Here is a 21,124-nt window from a genome sequence, read left to right on the forward strand (position 1 = left end):
AACGTGAAACCCATTTTTTCTTTAAGGTCATCAACATTCCATAATTTTGTTAAAATAGCACTTACAAAAAATCCGAAGAAGAGACCGACAGCGGACAGACTCCTTGCTGTAAGTGACTTGGAGCGTTTAGTGACATCAGTAAGAGATCTCTTGCTTCAAAGCGAGCAGCAGATCAGTAGGAAACCAAACTAGAACAATTTTCTTTCTCTGATCTTATAACACGGGTGGTAACATTTGAATAAGAGAGACATGGGGCAACTGTAGATTTTAGCAGGATATTGGTTGGTGTCAAGATTTTTATACACTTTTTTGCAGGAAATAATACAGAAAATTGCCTTGTGCTCTGCCTTCAACTGTCCTTTCTACAAGAGGGTGTCTCGGCCGCGTAGGTATAGCGGCGTAGACATGGATCTGAGAAAATGGGATGTATTTAGCAATTGTTCATGTATCTATTTCCACCTTCCCAAATTTGACCGAACTACTAATGGAAAAAATGAAGCTAGGGTTCATTGTTTGTTTGACTTGGAGTTTAATTTCCAATTTACAAGTGGCCAAAAGTGTGGTGTTTCCATGCTTACGGAGGGGTTAGAAAGTCTAGGCAGTAAGGAGTCATTACAGAAACACTTGAGCCCCTAGATAGCAGGCAAAATTCAGTACCATTCTGTAGTGGATGTTTATTAATGACAGTTATGTACTAGTTGCGTATTCTAACTTGCTCTTCTCTGTGGTTCTAGCATGGCTTTGTAGGGCAGCCTGGGCTTTCAAGATCTTTAGCAGTTGAGCTGTTGGACAAAGTTAATAATCCTGAGAACCACACACACTACAGTGAAGTTGATGATGATGACTTTGAGGTGAGAACGGCTGTTATTTTCTGTCTTTGGGTAAAACTGCAGTGTAAACGCCCTGCTTTGCTTTGGGAATGTAAGATTGCAGCTTGACAGGGGCACTGCCCCAACATTTTTAGAGCTCCTCTTTTAGTTACTGTGCAGGAGAAGCCAGGAAATACTGCCACAGCGCTTGTCCCACGCTGTGGCTGTACAGGAGGATCCTGTGCACAAGCTGTGCAAGGCTTGGACAAATGCAGTGCATGTTACAGTGTGTGACCGCAACAGCTGCTCCTTCTCCGTGTTGCTGTGATTGTTGATTGAGATCCCACAGAAAGCCCCACAACTTTTCCCAGCTTTTCCGTTTGTATCCCGTGCAGCCTCACTCCATTATCCGCCATACAATTCGTTCTACGAACAGGAACATTCGGGCGGAAAGAACGGCGTCGGAGATAAACTGTGAGTTCCTGGTGGGCTTTTTCGTGCTTCGTGGTGTTGGTTTGCTTCTGCCGGTGGAGGATGTCGGTGTCGTTCTTGTGTTGTGTACCCAGGAAGGTCTCTGCTGCTGGTGGCACGGTGGAGAAACAGAAGAAACAGCACACACACATGAATCTTCAGTAATATTTTTCCAAAGCCAAAATGAAAACTTGCAGGTTTTTCTGCTGTCTCATTCCATCTCATTGCTGCATTGTAACGTTTATGTGGAGACCTTGCGTGACCAGCGTGGGCTTTCGGCTCTGCGATTTCTGTCAGACCATGCAGCCTTACTTAAAACAGCAAAAGCACTAAAAACACGCAAACATTTCAAAAAATAAGAGTGAGCTGATAATTAGGAAGGGATCTTTTCACACGAGTACCTTGGGTGTCATAATGTGATGAGAAAACACAGAAAAAATGCAGCATTTTGTGTTTGTCTGTACAATGTTTCAAATTCATAAGGGGAACCATTTTCTTGCCTCTGATGGAGCTCTTGTGATTGCAGTGGCTGTCCTGACCAGGATGCGTGTTAACAGAATGCGTTTTCTTTTAATAGAACCTTTTCTTTTAATTTAAAATAATATTAATACACAACTTAGATCTCAGTTGAAATTTTGAGGGTAGAAAAGATCTTTCTCCGGGTTTGGACGAATGCCTGTTGTGGTGTAAATGCTCTCCCCTCCTCTGCATCAGGTACCTCACACTTTTAGGAAGCTTGCAGTTAAAAAGCCTCTTGCTTGGCTTTCACATGCACCAGAAGTAACATGTGGTTACGTCGTTACATTTTAGCGTAGTTTCATGTAATGACTTGGTATTTACTTTTCGTCTGTTTCTTTCTTGTGGGTTTCACTTTTGCAAATTTAAGCATTTAAACAATAGTGTTGATATTTAAGCAATAGTTATGTTTTATAGGCAAATGAAGTGTTGTGTCTAGAACATTTAGATCTGTTACAACATGTGTTTCACTGTAGTAAGCACTGAAAGGGCACTAGTATAATGCTGTGTGTATTAAACTTGAAAATGTAATGTTTTGTAGTTGATAAGCTGCAGTTTGAGCCCCCTCTGCGGAAAGAAACAGAAGCTCGGGATGAAATGGTAAGGATGAGTTTGTTTTTTCCTTTATTTGTTAAATTCATAGTGTCTTTATTGTTTCGTGGTTCAACTCTAAGTAACATGTCTCTGAAGTATAAAGTCATGAGAAGACCACTCTTGGTCCCCAGACAATTGCCACATTTTTGAGAAAATGAATTGCCCTCTGTGCTTTGTGCCGAGAGTCATGCCTAGATGAAAAAAAACGACATGGGCCTAATAATTTGATAATGTGAAGAGGCCGTTCTGCGTTTGGGTCCCCGGTCTTCCCATCATCGGGGTTTGTTTGCTGCTGGTTCCTTGGCAGGCCGCCAGCTCGCCTGCAGCCGCTTTTGCCCCCTGTGAGCTGCTGCTGTTTGTTCCAGCCCTCTGCAGTTTACTGCAGATCAGCTAATTAAGCGTTCTCTGGGATTAGTACGTGCCTGTGCACACAAGGGCTCCATTTTTTAAGAAGAGTTGTGAATAGCAACCGCTGCCGTTAACTTTGATTCGGGGACATCGGTGCTCAGCGCTCCAGAAAAATCCCATTCCCGTTTTTGCGGCTGTTCACCAGGTAGGGACGAGTTCGGCTTTGTCTGAGTGGGGCTGGTTAGATCCGAACGTGTTGGTACCGCTGAGGTCCCCCAGTGCCATGTCTAGTGGCAGGAATGCTCCCAGCCTCTGCTGGTGGCATCTCCTACCAGTCTGGAGGTGGCTACAGCACGTTCTCATGCTGGAAGTGCTCTGAACGAAAATACGAGTTTTCGCCGTAAATTTTTGCTTTCGTGTTACATATTGCCACTTGATACTGGCATTGTACCGTTTCCAGGTGGTGCTTTTAAGTCCCAGTCGGAGAAGAAGAAGAGAACTTTTCAATAGTTGCTTTATAATTAGATTATAAAACATTCTTTTGCTTTGAAATTTCATTTTACTGCTTATGGGTCATTCTGCAGGGCTTGGGAATCTCCCAGGCCTCTTCATGTGCTGTGGAGAAGGCACTGCGCTTTGGCAGGGGAAAAAAAATGAACATTTCTGCATCTTCAGGTTGTGGCAGCTGGCACTGACTTTGCTTCGCATTGGAATCCGTTTGTTGATGGTGGAAGCAGCAAGTAAGTACAGAGTTTAAAAACACCTTTTATTTTTGTGAGTTGGTATGAAAATACTCTGAAAGAAAAATTGAGCCATGGTGGAAAATCAAACCATAAGCCTTAATCCACTTTAATATTCATAAAGTTCAAGGAGATGTTACCCAGCGTGTAGTCCTCCTCCTGCAGCTGGTTGGTCATTCTGTTGGGGAATGGGTTTCGATCTCTTCTGACCACGAACAGTGGTTTGGTTGAAGTTTGTTGTAGGTGGAAAGTGGAGTGTAAATGTGTGGCCAGCACACTGAAATAGCACAGCCAAAGCCAGTTTTCTGCCACAGACCAGGTAACCTTGCAAGGGCGGAGGTCAGGATCCTGCGCCGACCCCGCATTTCTCCTCCGAGCCGCTGCCGTGGCTGTGACATCCTGCAGCGAAGCGTCTGGGCAGCCCCGACGCGGGGTCCCTGCGAGAAGGGGAAGGAGAAACCAGTTGGGAAGGTGTAGTTTTACCCAGTTCAGTACGACAGTGCAGCTGCTTCTGCTGGGGGTGTCTGATCAGTGTAATCTCTGACAGCCACGTGGCCTTCTGCGGGGAAACGTTTCAGGTAAGGACAGGCTATAACTGATTTCACCGCTTCTGAAGCAGGCACGAAGTAAGGGAGCACAACTCTGTCCAAGTTAGGACTGGATTTATTAGGTGTGGGGCTTCCTTTTGCTGCAAACTACTGGATTCTGCCTTTAAAGGCAATCTTTGAATTTGCAGCGAAGAATACGGAAGGTCGGTAATACTGACTGATGCACATATGTGGGGAAAGATGGTATTTCGGTTGAAATAATTGCTCGGCTAAAAGAGCCTGTTTCCCATCTTTGTTTGGAGCTGAGTAGCAGACAGTGAATTTCTTTGGCTTTTCTGCAGATAAAGTCTTGCGTAAGCTGTCAGCTGACGTTACAGCCCCCTGGAAGGCTGGCCATGTCGCGGAGATTGCCAGTGTTTGGCTCTTTTTGAGTCCAGCCTGATTTTCTGTTCTTGCTCTCGTTGTAGTAAAAGTTTGGGGTGGCTCTCCAGGCCTTGCCTCTCCCTGTCCTGTACCGACAGCGATGGCTTCCCTCCTGCTCCCGCTCTGGTTGTGTGACCGTGGTGAGCTGCAGGTCAAGAGCCTTTCTCGTGACTGCTGGCTTTTCTGCAGACAGCTGGAATCTGCGGGGTCAAGGAGCAGGGAGGGAGGGAAGCTCCTCCCGGCCAAGTGACTTATTGATTTGATTCTGTTTCTGTGGTGTTGGTAAGGTTGTCTGTATCAAGCTGGATTCGAAGCAGAGTGAATGTAGCTGTAGCAAATGTTGCTAGGGCTATGAATCAGTAAATAGACACAGATTTAGTGTTGAAAGGAGGACAGGCACAAAGCTTCTGGATGGTGAATCCGTGCCGCTTACTGGGAAACCGCTTCCAGATTGAACAGATAAACAGGAAACGCATAGCTCCTCTGTCCCAGCAATTCCGAGTAACTCCAGGGATGCGCGGAGAGGACGGGTGCTGGGGGGTCCTGGCTTGTCGTGCCCTTGGGCTGTTATCGGGGTGAATGGCGATTGATGTCCTCGGCCTGGGAACTGCGTGACTGGAAAGGGGAATGCCGGGATGTGCGTACCCAATGATTGAGCTTAGCTCTGGTGTTTTCTTATCCCTACTGTAGCGTTTTAAAATGATGTTTTAATAAATTTTCTGTATTATGGAGGTGGTTTTTGTTGGTGGTTGGAGTTCTGAAGTATTTTGATAGTTCCTGTTGGCAACGGTCAGCCCCTTTTCCTTCAGAAGTAATTTGCAGGGAAATTTTGCATGAAACCAAATTTGGCTGGGTTGTTTTTTGTATAATAAGCTTTAGTTTTCCTGTCCATTACCCCTGTGTTCACTCCTCAGTGGGTGCCGTGCTGTGGGCGGCTGTGGGAGCTGGTGGGATAGGGGTGTCTGCTCTGCAGGCAGGGCCGGGGGCTGCCAGCCCCGGCTGAGCACGGAGACGGCCGCTCCTGAGCTGCCTCTCCGCTCTCCATGCCTTTTCATGGGTTTAGGTTTGTGGTTTGGGTTTGTTTAGGTTTAATGCAGTCTATTTTTTTTTTTAAAGGCAGAGCTTGCAAATTGCTGTTTTGCAGAGTATTAACAGGTTTTGTTTGTTTCAGAATGATATTTTCAGTGCTGCTTTGATCGTCTAGTCACAGTTTCTCTTCTGACCTTGGGGTGGTTTCAAACAAAAATTCCCACTGTAATGGGAAACAGTCTGTGTCTTTAGTGTAGAAGACTAAAGGAGGAAACTTCCCTTTGTCAAGACTTTTCTCCATTTGTTTCCCAGCAACTTCCTCTGTTCTCATACTATTTTTTTCCTTTTTTTACATTGTACTGTTATTAGGCATTTCAACAATATTTAAAATACCAGGTAGGGAAATGAAGGATGAGTTGATGGTATCTGGTATGGAAAACAGCTTCAGTTGTCACTGGGGGGGGTGAAGCAAGGGGAAGAAAGGACCGTACTAAATGGAAAAGGGCTTAATGCAGCCAGTAAGAGCCAAGTACTTTCTTATGAAGAGGGCTGGGAGGTGCTTCTTGTGAAACTCAGTGATGTCACCGATCGGTTTAGTTGCACTTGTCAACTGTAGAGCAGAGCTCTTAATTTTATAAACATTTTACCTAGGGGACTGCTTACAAAATTTGGTGATGGGAGCGAAGATGTTGAAGAGTGAGTGGACCTCCTTCGCGTGCAGTTGCATTTACTCCGTGCGGCTCTCGCTAAAGCAGGCAGACTTCTGGCAAAACCTCTCTCTTTAAAATGCTGCAGGCAGCTTTGCCACTCAGAAATAAGTGAGGGCTGGTGGCACTCAAAGGTCTAACGCACGCTTGACTGTATCTGACCGTCAGGAGAATGTCGCAAAGCAGTGCTTGCTTCCCTCGCTCTCCTTCCTGAGCTTATCTTACAGTGTATATGGAGGCGCCTAATCCTTCAAAGCACATTTTGTGTTGATTAATCCATCGATCACGAGCCAGGACAGGTAGGGACAGGACATGCAGATGTTCCTGCAGAGCTCTGGGGGATAATGTGCAGCTCCTCTGGTGCCCAGACATTTGTCTGGGCCGGAGCAAAAGCAGCGAACTGCACCCAGCGGAGGTGAACCTCGTTGTTCGTCGGCCCGAAGTTCCGCTGCGCTTGGGGCGGCTGTGAGTAGATGACCTCTAAACTGGTTTTAAATAAACCTTGAAAAATTATGGGAGGGCATTGCTCTGTGACACGATCTACTGGCTGATCCAGAAATGCAGCATTTTCACTGTTGGGAAGAATTTTTGAGAAAAAACAAGTGCAAAATTAAAATTCAAGCAGCGGAAGGGGGCACCTTCAGAGAACTAGTCCCTGACCGTATATTTGTTTGCTAATTTCAAATACACTTTGCCACAGAATGCTCTGTAACATTGGCATTTATGAAAGAACATGAGTTTATCAAAACCCAACACTTCTAACAAGATTAACATGCTTTTTTCCCCACTCTTGGTCTTCGAGTTTAACCCTGTTCGTGCAAAGCTGTTATCCATCTTTTCTATGCATCTGGCTCGTCTTATTTACAGTCTGTGTTCATGAGTAATCCTGTTTTGTTGGTTTCACTAAGATGACTACCGCACCTTTTCATTGTAGATCAACACTAAAGCGAGCAGGGCCGCCTCCGCTACCTCCTAAGGTAAGAGATGGTGGGGTTTCAGGGCTTTAGGCAGCAAACCCCCCTTGTGCCGCCTCCGGGGCGCCTCTGTCTGATGCTCTCAGTAGGTTAGAAATTCTGTCAGACACCGTTTGCTAGCAGTCTTCACGCGGCTTCGTATTTTGTGCTGACTTGTGGTCTGTACAGTCTCGACCTCTGGGAACTCCCCACCTTGTACGCTGCCCTAGACAAAGTGACTTGTAGGTATTTGTCCTCTAAAGAGAGCGTGCTGCGTGGGCCGGCCTCTCGTTCAGGCAATCACATTGCCTGCTGCTGTGATTTTTCCGGCAGAGAAGGAGTACCTCTTAGATTATTCTGCTGTCAAATGTCTTTTTTTCAAGGGCTGATGGTTATTTTTTTTGTGTGTGTGTAGAAGCAGTCTGACTTGAACTAAACTTGGCTGAAGTTTATGCTTCCGGGTGCCGTTTCCCAGGTAGTCTTCACCTCTTTTGTTTGTTGCAGCCGAGGATAAACAGTTATCCTGAGGAAAACCTCGCAGATGACGAGAAGTGTCAGACAATAAAGCATTTCCCAGACTCGCAGAGCAGAGCCCCGCCAGCTCACAGGAGACAGAGCATCCCCGTCTGCGGGCCTCAGGCTGAGTCTTCCGCCATCGGTATGACCAGCAGCATCAGCAGCCCTGGATTGCTCACAGCTAGATACAGCGACTTAGGTAAATGCATTGCATTTCCTGAAGGGGACTTGCTTCCTGTAAAAGAATAGCAGTTCTGGAGTCAGCTATTTGCAGTAGATAATTTTTTTAATACGAGCTGATGGCAAGGTCGAGGGAGGTTCTCCTTCCCCTCTGCTCTGCCCTGGTGAGGCCCCATCTGCAGTGCTGTGTCCAGTGCTGGGCTCCCCAGTTCAAGAAAGATGAGGAGCTACTGGAGAGAGTCCAGCGGAGGGCTACGAGGATGGTGAGGGGACTGGAGCATCTCTCCTACGAGGAGAGGCTGAGGGAGCTGGTCTTCTTCAGCCTGGAGAAGAGAAGGCTGAGAGGGGACCTTAGAAATGCCTACAAATATCTGCAGGGTGGGTGTCAGGAGGACGGGGCCGGACTCTTTTCAGTGGTGCCCAGTGACAGGACAAGGGGCAACGGGCACAAATTGAAGCAGAGGAAGCTCCAGCTGAAGATGAGGAAGAACTTCTTCCCTCTGAGGGTGACGGAGCCCTGGCCCAGGCTGCCCAGGGAGGCTGTGGAGTCTCCTTCTCTGGAGATATTCCAGACCCGCCTGGCCGCGGTGCTGTGCAGCCTGCGCTGGGTGACCCTGCTTGGGCAGGGGGTTGGGCTGCGTGACCCACAGAGGTCCCTTCCAACCCCAGACATGCTGTGATTCTGTGGTTCTGTGAGGTGCAGCTTTCCTTTTTACATGTGTGCTGGCTCTTACTAGAGCCGTGACCCATGGTGGAAACCTTGCTCCCAGAACAAGGACGCTCAGCCAGGTTTAATATCGTTTAGCATAAAACCAACGAATGTGCGGGGAGGATCGTCTGCAAGGACCTTGCCACAGATTTTTCTCTGTTGTGTTTGGCCCAGGGACTGTTTGGATAATGGAAAAGCTTTATTATAACTGCATAGCTTAGCATGCAGAAGGGTGGCCAGCTGCCCTTGGAAGGGTTCGGCTACCTGAGATGTGTGTATAGAAGCTTCAGAGCTCACTCTTCTCCACTCTCACTAGACATGGGGGAGAACAGAGAATGGGGCAACAAAATATTTTCTACTCCACTGTGTCAAGTGAGTTACAAAATGTGTCTGGGCTTCTTTTCAGGAAATGGGGATGGCATGCTGAAACTCATTGAAGAAAATGCAGAAGGGTCTGGACAAATCCCTCAGCTGCCACGTAAAAAAGAGAAAAGAGATTTTCCTGTAAGTATTGTGACTCTTGGTCTGATTTCACTGTTGTGTTAGCTAGCTGGTTTTATATCGGTGCGTGGGAGGTATTTTATAATCTTTCTTTCTTCCCACAGAAGCCAGCAATCAATGGTTTACCACCAACACCGAAGGTGCTGGTAAGAAATCTCCTTTGCAGTAGGAGTTATTGGAAGCCTGCTGTCATGGCATCTGTCTAGTGTCAGAAGGCTTATGCTAGAATAAGCCACCAGCTCATCCGGGGTAGTTTTCTGCATCTCATAGCCAGTTACTTTTTGGGTACTGAATCCACAATATTCATTTCCTTTTCTTAAAAACATCCTTTCATCGTGCAGTCTGGATGTGAAGGGTTGGAGGCCTCGCTGGCTCTGTGAGTTGTCATCTCCAGTGGCAGTCCCTGCTTAAGAAAGGAAAGGAGGAGAGGCACTAGTGAGGCGAGAGGGTGTTACTATTTCAACATTTCTGCTTGTTCTCCCCTTCATACGCCATTTATATGAGCACTCAGTATTGTTCCTACCCAGCAGATTTTTTAAATTGTTCGTATCATTCTGATCCCGCTTTGTGTCTCTCAATGTATGCGAAGTCTACGGAAAGGTTTGGAAAGCTGCATTGTAGCTTTTGGGAAAGGTAAAAAGGTTTCGCATCAAGGCATGTTAGAGTAAGTTTGTGTCTGAAAAAAGAGAGCAGCAGTGTGTACAGGCGTGTACGGAGTGGCCACGTGCCAGAAGATAAACGCTTTATACCGTGAACTTGTTTCAGGTTTCAGTTTTGGTGTTTTTCAGATGGGAGCGTGTTTTTCCAAAGTCTTTGATGGTTGTCCTTTGAAGATTAATTGTGCAACTTCGTGGATACATCCAGATACTAAAGGTAAAGTTATTTTAGGTTTGTATTTTAAACCTGCCTGTTGCCAAAGTGGTAACGAGCTTGTGAAATGATCGATTTCTCTTCAATTTTTAGATCAATACATTATCTTTGGCACGGAAGAAGGTATCTATACCTTGAATTTGAATGAACTCCACGAAGCAACAATGGAACAGGTGATTTTTGGTGTATTGAACCCACAGAACAGATTCGGGGATATCACGAGGCAAGAAAGTTCACGGGAGCGGATAGCTGAGATCCCAGGCTTAGTGGCATAAGCTGATTCACATCAAAGCCCGCAGTGGAAGTCTGACAATTACTGGGTCCCCTACCTGCCTGAATTTTGTATTGCTGCTTGTGTAACATTGCTTTCAAAGGAGTTCCTCACTAAAAGTTTTCTTCTCGTTGGAGACAGCAGACTACCTGCCCTTTCTCTCTCTGTTCATCTCCACTAGATGGCATATTGCTTCTCCACTGGATGCTGCCAAAGCCCTCGGCCATTTCATTTAACTGGCATTGTTACCACCAATAAATACACGTTTGCTTCTGTTTTCTTGGGCTCTAACCCTTTCCAAAGCTGCTTCATGCAATCGTGGTACTGTTACATCGGCGTTTTTCGAGTCAGGAGTAGCAGAGCGTTCTTCGAAGGGAAGCGTTGGCAGATGCTGATAATGAGATTTATACCTGTGGGTTTCTAAAGCAGTTCACAAAGGCACTTCAGGCCTCTAAAGAGCGTTAAATTCAGCCGAGACACAGCACAGGTCAGAAAGCAGAGGTGGCAGGGTGGGTGTATCTGTGAGTGGTGGTGAGAGAAAGATGATTTCACAGAAGGGGCACTGCGCAGAGATCTGTGCTGGAGAAAGTCCTCTGTTTCTGGGAGCATCCCACTACAGGACAAAGCTCGAGAGGGGCAGAAGAAAAGGGGCAGTGGTTCAGCAAGCTTCTGTCGGGGGGTAGTTTGGCACAGACAAAAGCAAGAGAAGATTATAAAGAACTTGATGGTGAGAATTGGGAGTTTGAATTCGATACAATTAGAAGATCGTTTCACGTTAAGAGAGCTGAGGGTGCACCTGCGTGCAATAGGGTAGTGTCAAATATGAAGCTGTTTATCTTTTTGTAGCCTCCGTAGACATGGGGAACAGCTACTCACTTTTACAATAAATGTCTAAAAATTGTGGTGGCAGCTGTTAGAGACCGCCTGGCCTTCTTACCTCAGTTTTCTCTTTACTCCGTTAGTCAAAGCAATCTCTTTCCTTGTACTTTTTCCTAAATTATTCCGTGTAACAGTCTTCTCTGGACTTTTCCACGTGCTTTATTATATCCTGTTGAAAGGTTAGATATGCCAGTGGTAGGTAGAGAGAACGTTTAGTGCACCCCAGAATGAAAGTTTCCATTTCTATGAGAGCATGCTCAGTTGGCAGAGGTCAGGCGTGATCCACTTCAAAGCCCAGAGGCTTTACCGCAGTGCTTCTGCCGTGCCACTTGTTTACTTATTTGCTTTTATTCATTTCATGATTTCTCCCCACCAAATGCACATTTTTAACTGTTTCTGCAACTTAGAATTCTAATTGCATCTTCCAAAGTGCTTGCTGTTTCTTAAAGGTTAATATCTCCCAATTTCAGAAGCATACTTTTATTCCATTGCTAGTTTTTCAGTGAAAATACTGAATAGAACCAGACCCAGAGAAGACACTGTATGTCTACAGGCTCCTTTTTCCTTCTGTTAAATAGCAAATTGCTGACAGATACTCTTTTTTTCTGTCCAACAAGTTGTATGTTTTCTTTCTGCCATTTCTTCTACCCCATATTTTCTTATTTTGCCGTGGACATGGCACGCAGGGCAAGGTCCATCACGTACGTTTCACATCATACCAGTTCACTGCCCCCAGCAGGGCAGCTGCTCAGAGAAGGGAATTCAGGTGTTCAAATACAGCCTGTTCTGCACAAGTCTGCACTAGCTGCTCGTTATCCCTTGGTAATTAAAAAGTATGTGGCTTGTTCCTGTGCTACGCTGGATGTCCAGTCAGTCAGTCAGACTCTACTGCAATTCCCACCACCCTTTTTATTTGGCATAGGTACTGTGTTTGTCTGTCTTGAGGTCCTTATTCGTCCTCCATCAGTTCTTGAAAGTAATCATTACTGACACCTTGGGATTTGAGCTGGTTCTTAAGCACTGTAAAGTAAACTTTATTGGGACCTCCCACCAGGAGTGTATCTAGTTGAAATAGTGTGTGATTTCTTCTCCCAAGTTAAGCGATAGGGCAAGAGGCAATGACCTCAAGTTGCGTCAGGGGAGGTTCAGATTGGATATTAGGAACAATTTCTTTACTGAAAGAGCGGTCAGGTGTTGGACCAGGCTGCCCAGGGCAGTGGTGGAGTCCCCATCCCTGGAGGGGTTCAGAAACCATGTCGATGTGGCACTTTGGGACATGGTTTAGCAGGCATGGGGGTGATGGGTTGACAGTTGGACTTGATAATCTCGGAGGTCTTTTCCAACCTTTATGATGCTATGATTCTTTTTCTGCTTCTAGCATAAGTTTTGACTCCAGTGCTATTATTTGTGTTAATCATGTAGTCTGTCTTTCCTGTCAAGCACTGGTCCCAGCCTTCTGTTTTCCCAGTTACCACGTTTCCCGACTTCTTTTATATTGGTAATTTAATTTGCTCCTTAACCTTTCTTATGTTTCTTCCTTCAGCTTATCTTGTGATTGCCTGTTCATCCTTAGCATTGTGCCCTTGTTTCGGTTTTCTGTATTATGTATTTCTGATATTTAAGGCGTGAGGGAGAAATAAGAAGCGTTTACCCATCTTGGAGTGGCTTGGTTCATAGGAATCAACTCTTCCCTTCCTCTTCCCACTGGACCGTTAAATGAAGCCAGTGGGAGCCAAATTAGAAATAAATAGTGGATAGCTGGCCTGGGGCTTTTTGCTGTGGGGAGTTGCAAATGCTGGGAGTTACCTGAGTTCGGAGAGGAGACTGGACAAATTTATGGAGGATAAATCCTTCGGAGCTCACTAAATGCATAAAGCCACTACCTGATTGAGCAGGTTTCAGAGCTGAAGAACTTGGTGCCTGGCAGAGTATTAGGTGCAGTTTTATATACTTTTTTCCCCATGTTTTCACCATTTTTAGGAGAAATTGTGTCACTTCATGGTGATTGATTGAGCAGGTTTCAGAGCTGAAGAACTTGGTGCCTGGCAGAATATTAGCTGCAGTTTTATATACTTTTTTCCCCATGTTTTCACCATTTTTAGGAGAAATTGTGTCACTTCATGGTGACTGTTGGAAACAGATATTGGGTTAGATGGACATTTGCATGAACCCATAAAATCATTCTTTTGTAGAGCCTTGGTTCAAGCATCTTCCGCTGCGTTTCGCAGCAGCTTCCCTCAGTGGACCAGTCTGCTCTTGTCTTTTTAAGTCTCCTTTAGAAACAGCTTAATCCTTGGAACTCCTTCTTTTCTTACTGGAATTTTTTGCTTGAGGGGAGGACCTTACCTATGAATGCTGTTCAATAAATTGAGTCTTGTCTTTTTTTTAATTAAAATCCCTGTGCTTATTCTGTGGTCCTTATAGCTTCCTTTGTTGAGACTCCTGAATGCTGTCATTTGCCGTCAGTTTTATCAAAGTTCCCTTCAGGTTGTTAAGAGGTTCTTCTTAACTTGAAGATCTTCTCAGATCTAGACTAGCTGCCTGTGAGAAACTTCTTCCCTCTGAAACAAAACCAAGTCCCCCTGCCTTCCATGAACTCTCTGTTTACAAGGCAGCGTGCTAACACAAATAGCCAGGCAGGCAAGTCGCACAAAATACAGGATTTTGTGGTCATTCAAGTTGCTCAGAAAATACCAATGCCTTTTTTCCTTTTCTCCTGACTTTGGTGGGGCTTAGTCGGTTTCTGTAATAACGTTCTCTTTCTTTCTCTGGCTGTGATTCCTGAGCAAGCTGTGTCTTTCTATAGATGGTGTTCCAGTCTTGCCAGCTGTCCCACTTTGGGCTCTGTGCTGCTAATTAAAAAATAAAGAAAAATTGAATTTTGAAAGTTTTGGGGGTAGAAGAGGAAAGGAGTGAAAACTATTTCAGACAGAGAAAAGGGCTAAGCAACGGTCCAAAGAGTGAATCAAAGGGGAACATGCAGTTGCGGCCGGGACTTTCTCCAGTGTCGATCCCTGCAGGAATGGTGGCGGAGGTGGAGCAGGCAGCGAAAACCACGGGTGGAAATTCCTGTATGTCTCCATTAATGGAAATATTTTCTTTCTTCAGTTATTTCCCCGAAAGTGCACCTGGCTGTACGTTATCAATAACACCTTAATGTCCTTGTCAGGTACGTATAAATAGAGGGAAAATTAATAAAATTAGAAATAAAGAAAAACATTTGAAGTCATAAATCAGTACCACATATTTTGATTGTAATGAAGTAGAAAACGGTGCGCTGTTTCTTGCGTTTGTATAGGAAGCTTTTCTTCAAGAGTGTTTTAATGTGAAAGGCTTTCAGAGGTAAAACTAGATGTTTACAAGAGGTAGAGCCAGTTGTCTGCAGTGTCCCACCATATTTTCACTTCTTTATGTATTTTTGGTCAGTTTGGAAAAGCTCAGCACTTGGTGTTTGTCAAACAAGGGTTGCGTCTGCCAGGGCTGCAATTTGACAGAAGGTGCCTGGAGAATCTAAAGAGTGTCCTCTTCTCTGGTCCCTGAGCTCGGGGAGTCAGAGTAAGGACGGCTTTCGTGTGTCAGGACAAAATGAGGAGAGGGTGGACACAGCTGCATGATCAAAACGTAGCTGCAGCGTTGGATCATTCTCTGTGTCTTGTAGCCTGGGAGCATTTGGTATGAACTGGATTCAGAAAATAAATCCACTCTAAACCAAAACCTGTGTCAATATAAAGGAGAATGAGGCGAATGTGAAATACTACTAATCCAGCAGATTGTTTCTTGAAAAAAATAGCTTTTTCAGCAGTTGTCTTGGAATAGGCATTGGATGGGAAACAGAGACTCTGTGACATGCAGATTAATTGTAGGATTGTGCTTTTAAACATGCAGGGGTTTGTGTAACACCACTTTTACTGAGTTATAAAGATGTCCTGATATAATTAATTGTTGGTGTATGGTTACAGCCTTCTAGAACTGTGTACATAAAACTAACTGTCAGAGCTGCTTTAGTGTCACTGAAATGAACTTTGAGTTGAATGCCATGTCTTCTCTATGTGCATTATTATTGTTGTCTTCTTTTATTTTTCTTCATAACTGGACTTGAAATATCTGATGCCCGTGCTCCGTTTCTCTAGAAGGTAATTTTCTATCCATACATTTTTGTAAAATGTGCAGTTCTCTGCTGGAGGCATGGATGCGATATCAGTTATGCTTTTCTCTCTTACAGGGAAAACATTCCAGCTCTACTCCCATAATTTGATAGCTTTGTTTGAACAAGCCAAAAAAACAGGATTAGCTGCTCATATTCAAACCCATAGGTTTCCTGACAGAATATTACCAAGGTACAAATCTTTCACTTACAGGCAATTACTAACAAGTGCAAATTCCCATAAATCCTGTTTGTGCTGTTGAATTGGTAGCATGAAGGGCCCTCGGCGTGTCTTGTTGATGCCTTTTTTATCATTGTTATTCCAGGAAGTTTGCCTTAACGACGAAGATCCCTGATACAAAAGGATGCCACAAATGCTGTATAGGTGAGTAGTTTTTTTCCTGGCCTTTGCTGTTGGGCATGGCATGTCTTAAACTCATTTCTTTTTAATAAACTTATAGTTAGTTCATTGTTCAGAAAACAGGATGACTACATTATTTCTTAGTGCTGTGCCTAACTGGTGCATAGCTTTCCTTTTAATTAATGTGGGGGTCTTCGTGCTCTTTAGTGGAAAACCTTTTTTCATATTGGCTCCTAAGGTAGAAACGTTGCTGCCTAGAGCAAGGTCCAGAGGGAGACCCTGGAGAATGCCAGTAGCACGCAGGTGACGGGCGCTGCAGAGTCTCTTTGGGAGCTGCTGAAGTTCTCAGTGAATGAGTCGATGTCTGGGATCACTGGCTTCAGGCTGCTGCCAGAGCCTGAAGGTGCTGTGACCTGCAGACTGCCTGTGAGCGCAGCGCCCGTTAGGGAATCCCAGCTGTGGTGCACGTGCACCCTTTCTGCTTTGTCACTTTGGCTCAAGCTTTGACCTAGATCCAACTCCTAGCGAGGCTAACTTGGAGTACTGTGTCCAGTTCTGGGCTCCCCAGTTCAAGAAAGATGAAGAGCTACTGGAGAGAGTCCAGCGGAGGGCTATGAAGATGGTGAGGGGACTGGAGCATCTCCCCTACGAGGAGAGGCTGAGGGAGCTGGGCTTGTTCAGCCTGGAGAAGAGAAGGCTGAGAGGGGACCTTAGAAATGCCTACAAATATCTGCAGGGTGGGGGTCAGGAGGATGGGGCCAAGCTCTTTTCAGTGGTGCCCAGTGACAGGACAAGGGGCAATGGGCACAAACTGAGGCACAGGAAGTTCCGTCTGAACATGAGGAAGAACTTCTTCCCTCTGAGGGTGACAGAGCCCTGGCCCAGGCTGCCCAGGGAGGCTGTGGAGTCTCCTTCTCTGGAGATATTCCAGACCCGCCTGGACAAGGTCCTGTGCAGCCTGCTCTGGATGACCCTGCTTCGGCAGGGAGGTTGGACTGGGTGAGCCACAGAGGTCCCTTCCAACCCCTACTATTCTGTGATTCTGTGAATATTTCCCACAAAGAAAAGGCTGAACGTGAATCAAAATTATGCCACCCTGGGGAGGAGTGACACCATCGCTCAAGTTCTGAGTGGCCAGAGAGGAGTTAAAGCTTATGGAGTTACAGATTTGTCTTTGGCTTCGCTGACTTTCAGAAAGGCTTGGGTTTTCTACTGAATACACATCCTTTTGAACACTGGCCCTAGTGCTGTGCAAAATTGTACCGTTACACTCTTAAAAGTGCTTAAGCAGAGTAGAAAGCACCTCGTTTCAAACTTGGATAGCCTATTTAGCTCATCTAAAATGTCTCCAGCGGGCATGTTTACAAATGATTCCTGAAGTCAAGCTGGCCTTGTATCCAGCTGAGCTTAAAACACCCAAACCCTTTACCCTATTATTGCATGAGCTGTCAGAGCTCACAAGAAGCTATGGGGCATCTTCACTGCCTGGGAATTTTTTTACTTAAATGACAACTTGACCTGGACTTTTCACTCCCCCTGCTCACACAGCCCCAGGAAGAACGTGTCACGGCTTTTCTGGGCACTCAGCATGTGGCCTCTTTGCTGGGACTCAAAGAACCCTAGTGGTTATTAATTATAAGTATAATTGCATTTGTGTGGAATGTAGCACAATATTAATCACCAGGGATATTTGAATGGCAAGCCTGAAGGCCATTATCGGTGTGAAACTGATACTATTTCTTAAATTATTTGTAAAGATAGCTGCAGGGTTTTTTTCAAGTATGCATTGAACTTCCTGGACTTAAAAAGAGGGCTTTTATTCTGTTTTTTTAATTTATTTTATATAGTACGAAATCCATACACGGGACACAAATACCTGTGTGGCGCATTGCAGTCTGGAATTGTTCTGCTACAGTGGTATGAGCCAATGCAGAAATTCATGTTAATAAAGGTAAGTATTTCACTGTAGTTTAGAATGTTTGATCTTAATCATTATACATTTGTTGAAACAACCTCTCCAGAATTTGTAATGGAAAGTACATCCCAGGCTAGTCCCATTTGTGGGTTCTGAGCACTTGAAAATCTGGCTTGACGCAGTCAAGTGTTGGATCAAGCGTTGGATGAAGCCCAGTACTGGCAATACCCCGCTAGCTAGGCTCTGCGCGGCGTGCTGCTGCTCAGCTCACGCTGTCTTAAAAAAGCACTCTTAGTAGCAGTGAAAAATTCTTCTGTATCTTTTATACTTTGTGCATGTTATTTTAGGCTGCTTATTTCCAAGGTAAAAGGAAACTTTACAAATGCCTTGCTATGTTTTTTTTCCAGCACTTTGATTTTCCTTTGCCGAGCCCTTTGAATGTGTTTGAAATGCTTGTGATACCGGAGCAGGAGTACCCGATGGTGTGCGTAGCTATCAGTAAGGGTACTGAACCAAATCACGTCGTTCAGTTTGAGACAATCAACTTGAACTCTGCTTCTTCGTGGTTTACAGAAATTGGTGCAGGTAAGACTGTTGCTCCGTCTTGCAGCTGTTTTGTTTTCCGGTAACTGTTGATAGCCCTTCCTCAGAAGTCAGTTGGAAACCCTTCAGGCCAAGCAGAATGATGCAGCTTCTCTACCTAAAGCATACTGAAGCTGATCCCAGGTTCTTCTTGTGGTGACCTGCCAGCTTCAGAATAAACTCTTTCTTAAAGACTTCATTTTTAGACACCTTTTATAAATTTCCTTAAACTGTAATGCAGACCCTGCTGACAGGGTGCTCGTTTGTGGTTGCGTACTTTTTCCTGGGGTCAGTCTTACTCCTCTTTCCCCGTCTGGCCTGTGTAAAGACTCACATGAATGCATTCCTGTCTGTCCTCCAGCCCTTGGGGGAGGCTGGTCGTCTTCAGCTGGCTGTTAATAAGGAGAAGATTTTGTTTTTTCTTCAAAAACTAGTTGATATCCTGCAGATACTTTTCTCGGCTGGCTTTGTTGGATATACTCTTTTACATTTAAAAACTGCTTTTTAGCAGCTGTACCCAGAACTTCATTAATAAAAACTAGAAAAACTATTAAATCTAGTTTAGTATCAGCACAATAATCTTTCCAGATGTGGATTTATGAGAAAAGAGCATTTTTTTAGGAGCGAAGATTCCCATGATGATTCCTTTTGTTCGTCATTGTGCCTCTTCGTGAAGGAAGCTGACTTGGTGTGCTGAACTGTAACATAAAATGTGTTTTACGCCAATAAACAGTAGTGCTTTCATATTAAATATCTGCTTTGAGCTGATGGGTTTGACCTTAGGCCCTGTACTCCTCCCAGAACGTTCTGGGATCATATAGCCTTAAAAAAATGTGAAAGAGTAACTAATATTGCAGATGGCAAAAGACTGGTAGCATACTGCAAAGGCTGTGGCAGTCGGTGAGAGGTTGAGGGGAGGGGCGGCTGAGCTCAGTCTCGTGGTGTGATACACACTGACCTGTTTTCTTTGCCCGAAGGCAATCAGCAGTTGGATGCCATTCACGTGACACAGCTGGAAAGGGACACTGTCCTGGTCTGCCTGGACAGTAAGTAAGGCGTCTCTGTTGGGTGACTCGCTACACCTGGTGCAAAACTCATTTTGCCACAGTTGTTGATTTTTAACTCTGCCACAAGTTGATTTTTCTCCCTTCGTTACTCATTTGTGTTGTAATATTTCCAAAAAGACGCAGTTCCGATAAGTCAGTTTTCATTTTGACTCTTGCGATTCCACTTTTCCCTCTTCTTCTGTGTGTCGTTCTCGTTTCTTTTCAAAATGAAATGTGCAGCATTACAGATCAGAATTCGAATGTATGCTAGTCAGACATTTTCAGAATTTACTTGGACAAAGTGACATTTGCCTGTTGCATATGCTGGCAGGATGCATTGCTAACACTCCGTCACGCACTAGTTACAACTCCCATGCGTCAGAGGTTAATACCTCAACGGGAGCTTTGCAATGACTTCGTCTGCCAAAAGTTCCAAGCTGCGTGCTGAATTCGCCTTTCACACTCTTGGTTATTTGCAGGAAGGCTGTCAGTAGAGTCTGAAAACATGCAAAGTGTAGAAGAAGGTTTGCTGTATTTATTTTCAGAGAAGGATGCTCTTGGATTCATTTTAGGCAAATACTGTAGATTTTAGGTTTGGGCATTTCTTTGGCCTGAAAGATGAAATTAGTATTTCATACTTACAGCCATCAACAGTCCTTTTCAGCAGGGGGTTTAATACTTGTTTTTCTGTTTTTCTTGAGAATTTGTGAAAATTGTGAATTTACAAGGGAAATTGAAGTCAAGCAAGAAATTGGCCTCCGAGCTGAGCTTTGATTTCTTCATTGAGTCAGTGGGTAAGTGGTTTGCTTCTCTGTTGTCTCTCAAGGACTTAAGAACTTGGAGGGATGAGTGTTGAAGGGCTTTTAATAATCTGGACTTGTCCAGTGCACCCGGTGGGGCCAGACACTAAAAATTGTGTGGATCAGGATATTGTGAGCTGGCACTTCGTCTCCTCTGACGTGCTGAAGGCAGTAAGGCGGTTGCTGGATAGCGTGTCCAGTCCGCGCCCGTTGCCATCTGGTGTCGTTTCCATTTAACAAGTCAGATGTATCATGATTTAGTTGAAAAAAAGGCCGAGTAGTTTCTGGTCATTTCCATAGCACTGAGAAAAAACTGGTTTTGGGGAGAAAAATGTCTTAGTAATACATAAATTGTATTAATCTTCTAAAATTGTGTTAATCTTCTAAAAGCTAAGATTCTATTTAAAGTGATAGCACATCCATTTTATAACAGTCAGGGTAATAGCATTTGAATCTTAATTGGTAGAGGCTGCTGTCTTTAGACTGCTGGAGGACAGCAGCCTTGCTTCTAAAACTTCAGTTGTAATTGTCAAGCTTTTCTGCGGTAATAAGCTCTCAGAAGCATCTAATTAACGTGAGTTTAAGAATTCTGTATCGCACAAACTGAACTTTTTTCTGGTATCAAAATCAGTAAAGGCACAACTTGCTTTTGTTAGCAGTTGTGTGCAGCTTGCGTTTCTGGAGTCTCCAGGCACCTTCCCTTCAGAAGATTCTTGGCATTGGTATTTTGTATTTTAACAGCAGCTGGTAAAGCAGTGCGCGTTCTTGTCTACAGCATCTCTGTTCAGAGATGTCAGGCTTGTATCGTACAGTGTCTCCTGCTGACACATGCCTAACATGACCCGACCGTTGCCTTTTCCTTGAACCCTGAAGGAATTCACAGGCAGAAGCATTTATTCCGAAGTCTTGCACTTACCAGCTGACGCTGAATAATGCGAGCAGCGCTTTACGCTCCAAGTGGTCCCTTGGGAATGCAGGGTATTAAACAACTCTTCCTTCTCCGGTTGCAGGGTGGAGGGGGGAGTGCCAGGTGAAGGTGACCAACGTTGCTCCTTGGATTCTGATGGATGCCTTTGTTCTGTGTGTGGAGGGCAGGGCTAATACCGAGCAGATACAAAATGGGACTCCGGGGAATAGTAAAGGAAAACAAGTAGGATTTAGGAAAACAACACATAGTGTAAAATATGTTTCTGTAACACTGCTTAAAGAACA

General features: G+C 44.8%; 1 protein-coding gene across 3 annotated transcripts in view; it reads left to right on the plus strand.

Moving 5' to 3' along the window:
• The window catches only part of MAP4K5 (mitogen-activated protein kinase kinase kinase kinase 5), a 74,881-nt gene that overhangs the window by 45,542 nt on the left and 8,215 nt on the right, over window positions 1-21,124 (plus strand). For 2 of the 3 annotated variants that reach the window (XM_075427245.1, XM_075427247.1), the window contains 19 exons: window positions 27-108; window positions 735-851; window positions 1,205-1,283; window positions 2,338-2,396; window positions 3,414-3,478; window positions 6,130-6,174; window positions 7,120-7,162; window positions 7,643-7,853; window positions 8,950-9,047; window positions 9,149-9,190; window positions 9,833-9,917; window positions 10,008-10,087; window positions 14,173-14,233; window positions 15,287-15,401; window positions 15,535-15,593; window positions 17,417-17,520; window positions 17,892-18,069; window positions 19,044-19,112; window positions 19,814-19,906. In XM_075427245.1, the coding sequence (XP_075283360.1) occupies window positions 27-108; window positions 735-851; window positions 1,205-1,283; window positions 2,338-2,396; window positions 3,414-3,478; window positions 6,130-6,174; window positions 7,120-7,162; window positions 7,643-7,853; window positions 8,950-9,047; window positions 9,149-9,190; window positions 9,833-9,917; window positions 10,008-10,087; window positions 14,173-14,233; window positions 15,287-15,401; window positions 15,535-15,593; window positions 17,417-17,520; window positions 17,892-18,069; window positions 19,044-19,112; window positions 19,814-19,906 (1,685 nt within the window). The remainder of the gene's footprint in view (window positions 1-26; window positions 109-734; window positions 852-1,204; window positions 1,284-2,337; window positions 2,397-3,413; window positions 3,479-6,129; window positions 6,175-7,119; window positions 7,163-7,642; window positions 7,854-8,949; window positions 9,048-9,148; window positions 9,191-9,832; window positions 9,918-10,007; window positions 10,088-14,172; window positions 14,234-15,286; window positions 15,402-15,534; window positions 15,594-17,416; window positions 17,521-17,891; window positions 18,070-19,043; window positions 19,113-19,813; window positions 19,907-21,124) is intronic. The other variant, XM_075427246.1, reaches the window with a different exon arrangement.

This window comes from Opisthocomus hoazin, chromosome 7 (assembly GCF_030867145.1).
Source record: "Opisthocomus hoazin isolate bOpiHoa1 chromosome 7, bOpiHoa1.hap1, whole genome shotgun sequence".
Classification (NCBI taxonomy): Eukaryota; Metazoa; Chordata; class Aves; order Opisthocomiformes; family Opisthocomidae; genus Opisthocomus; species Opisthocomus hoazin.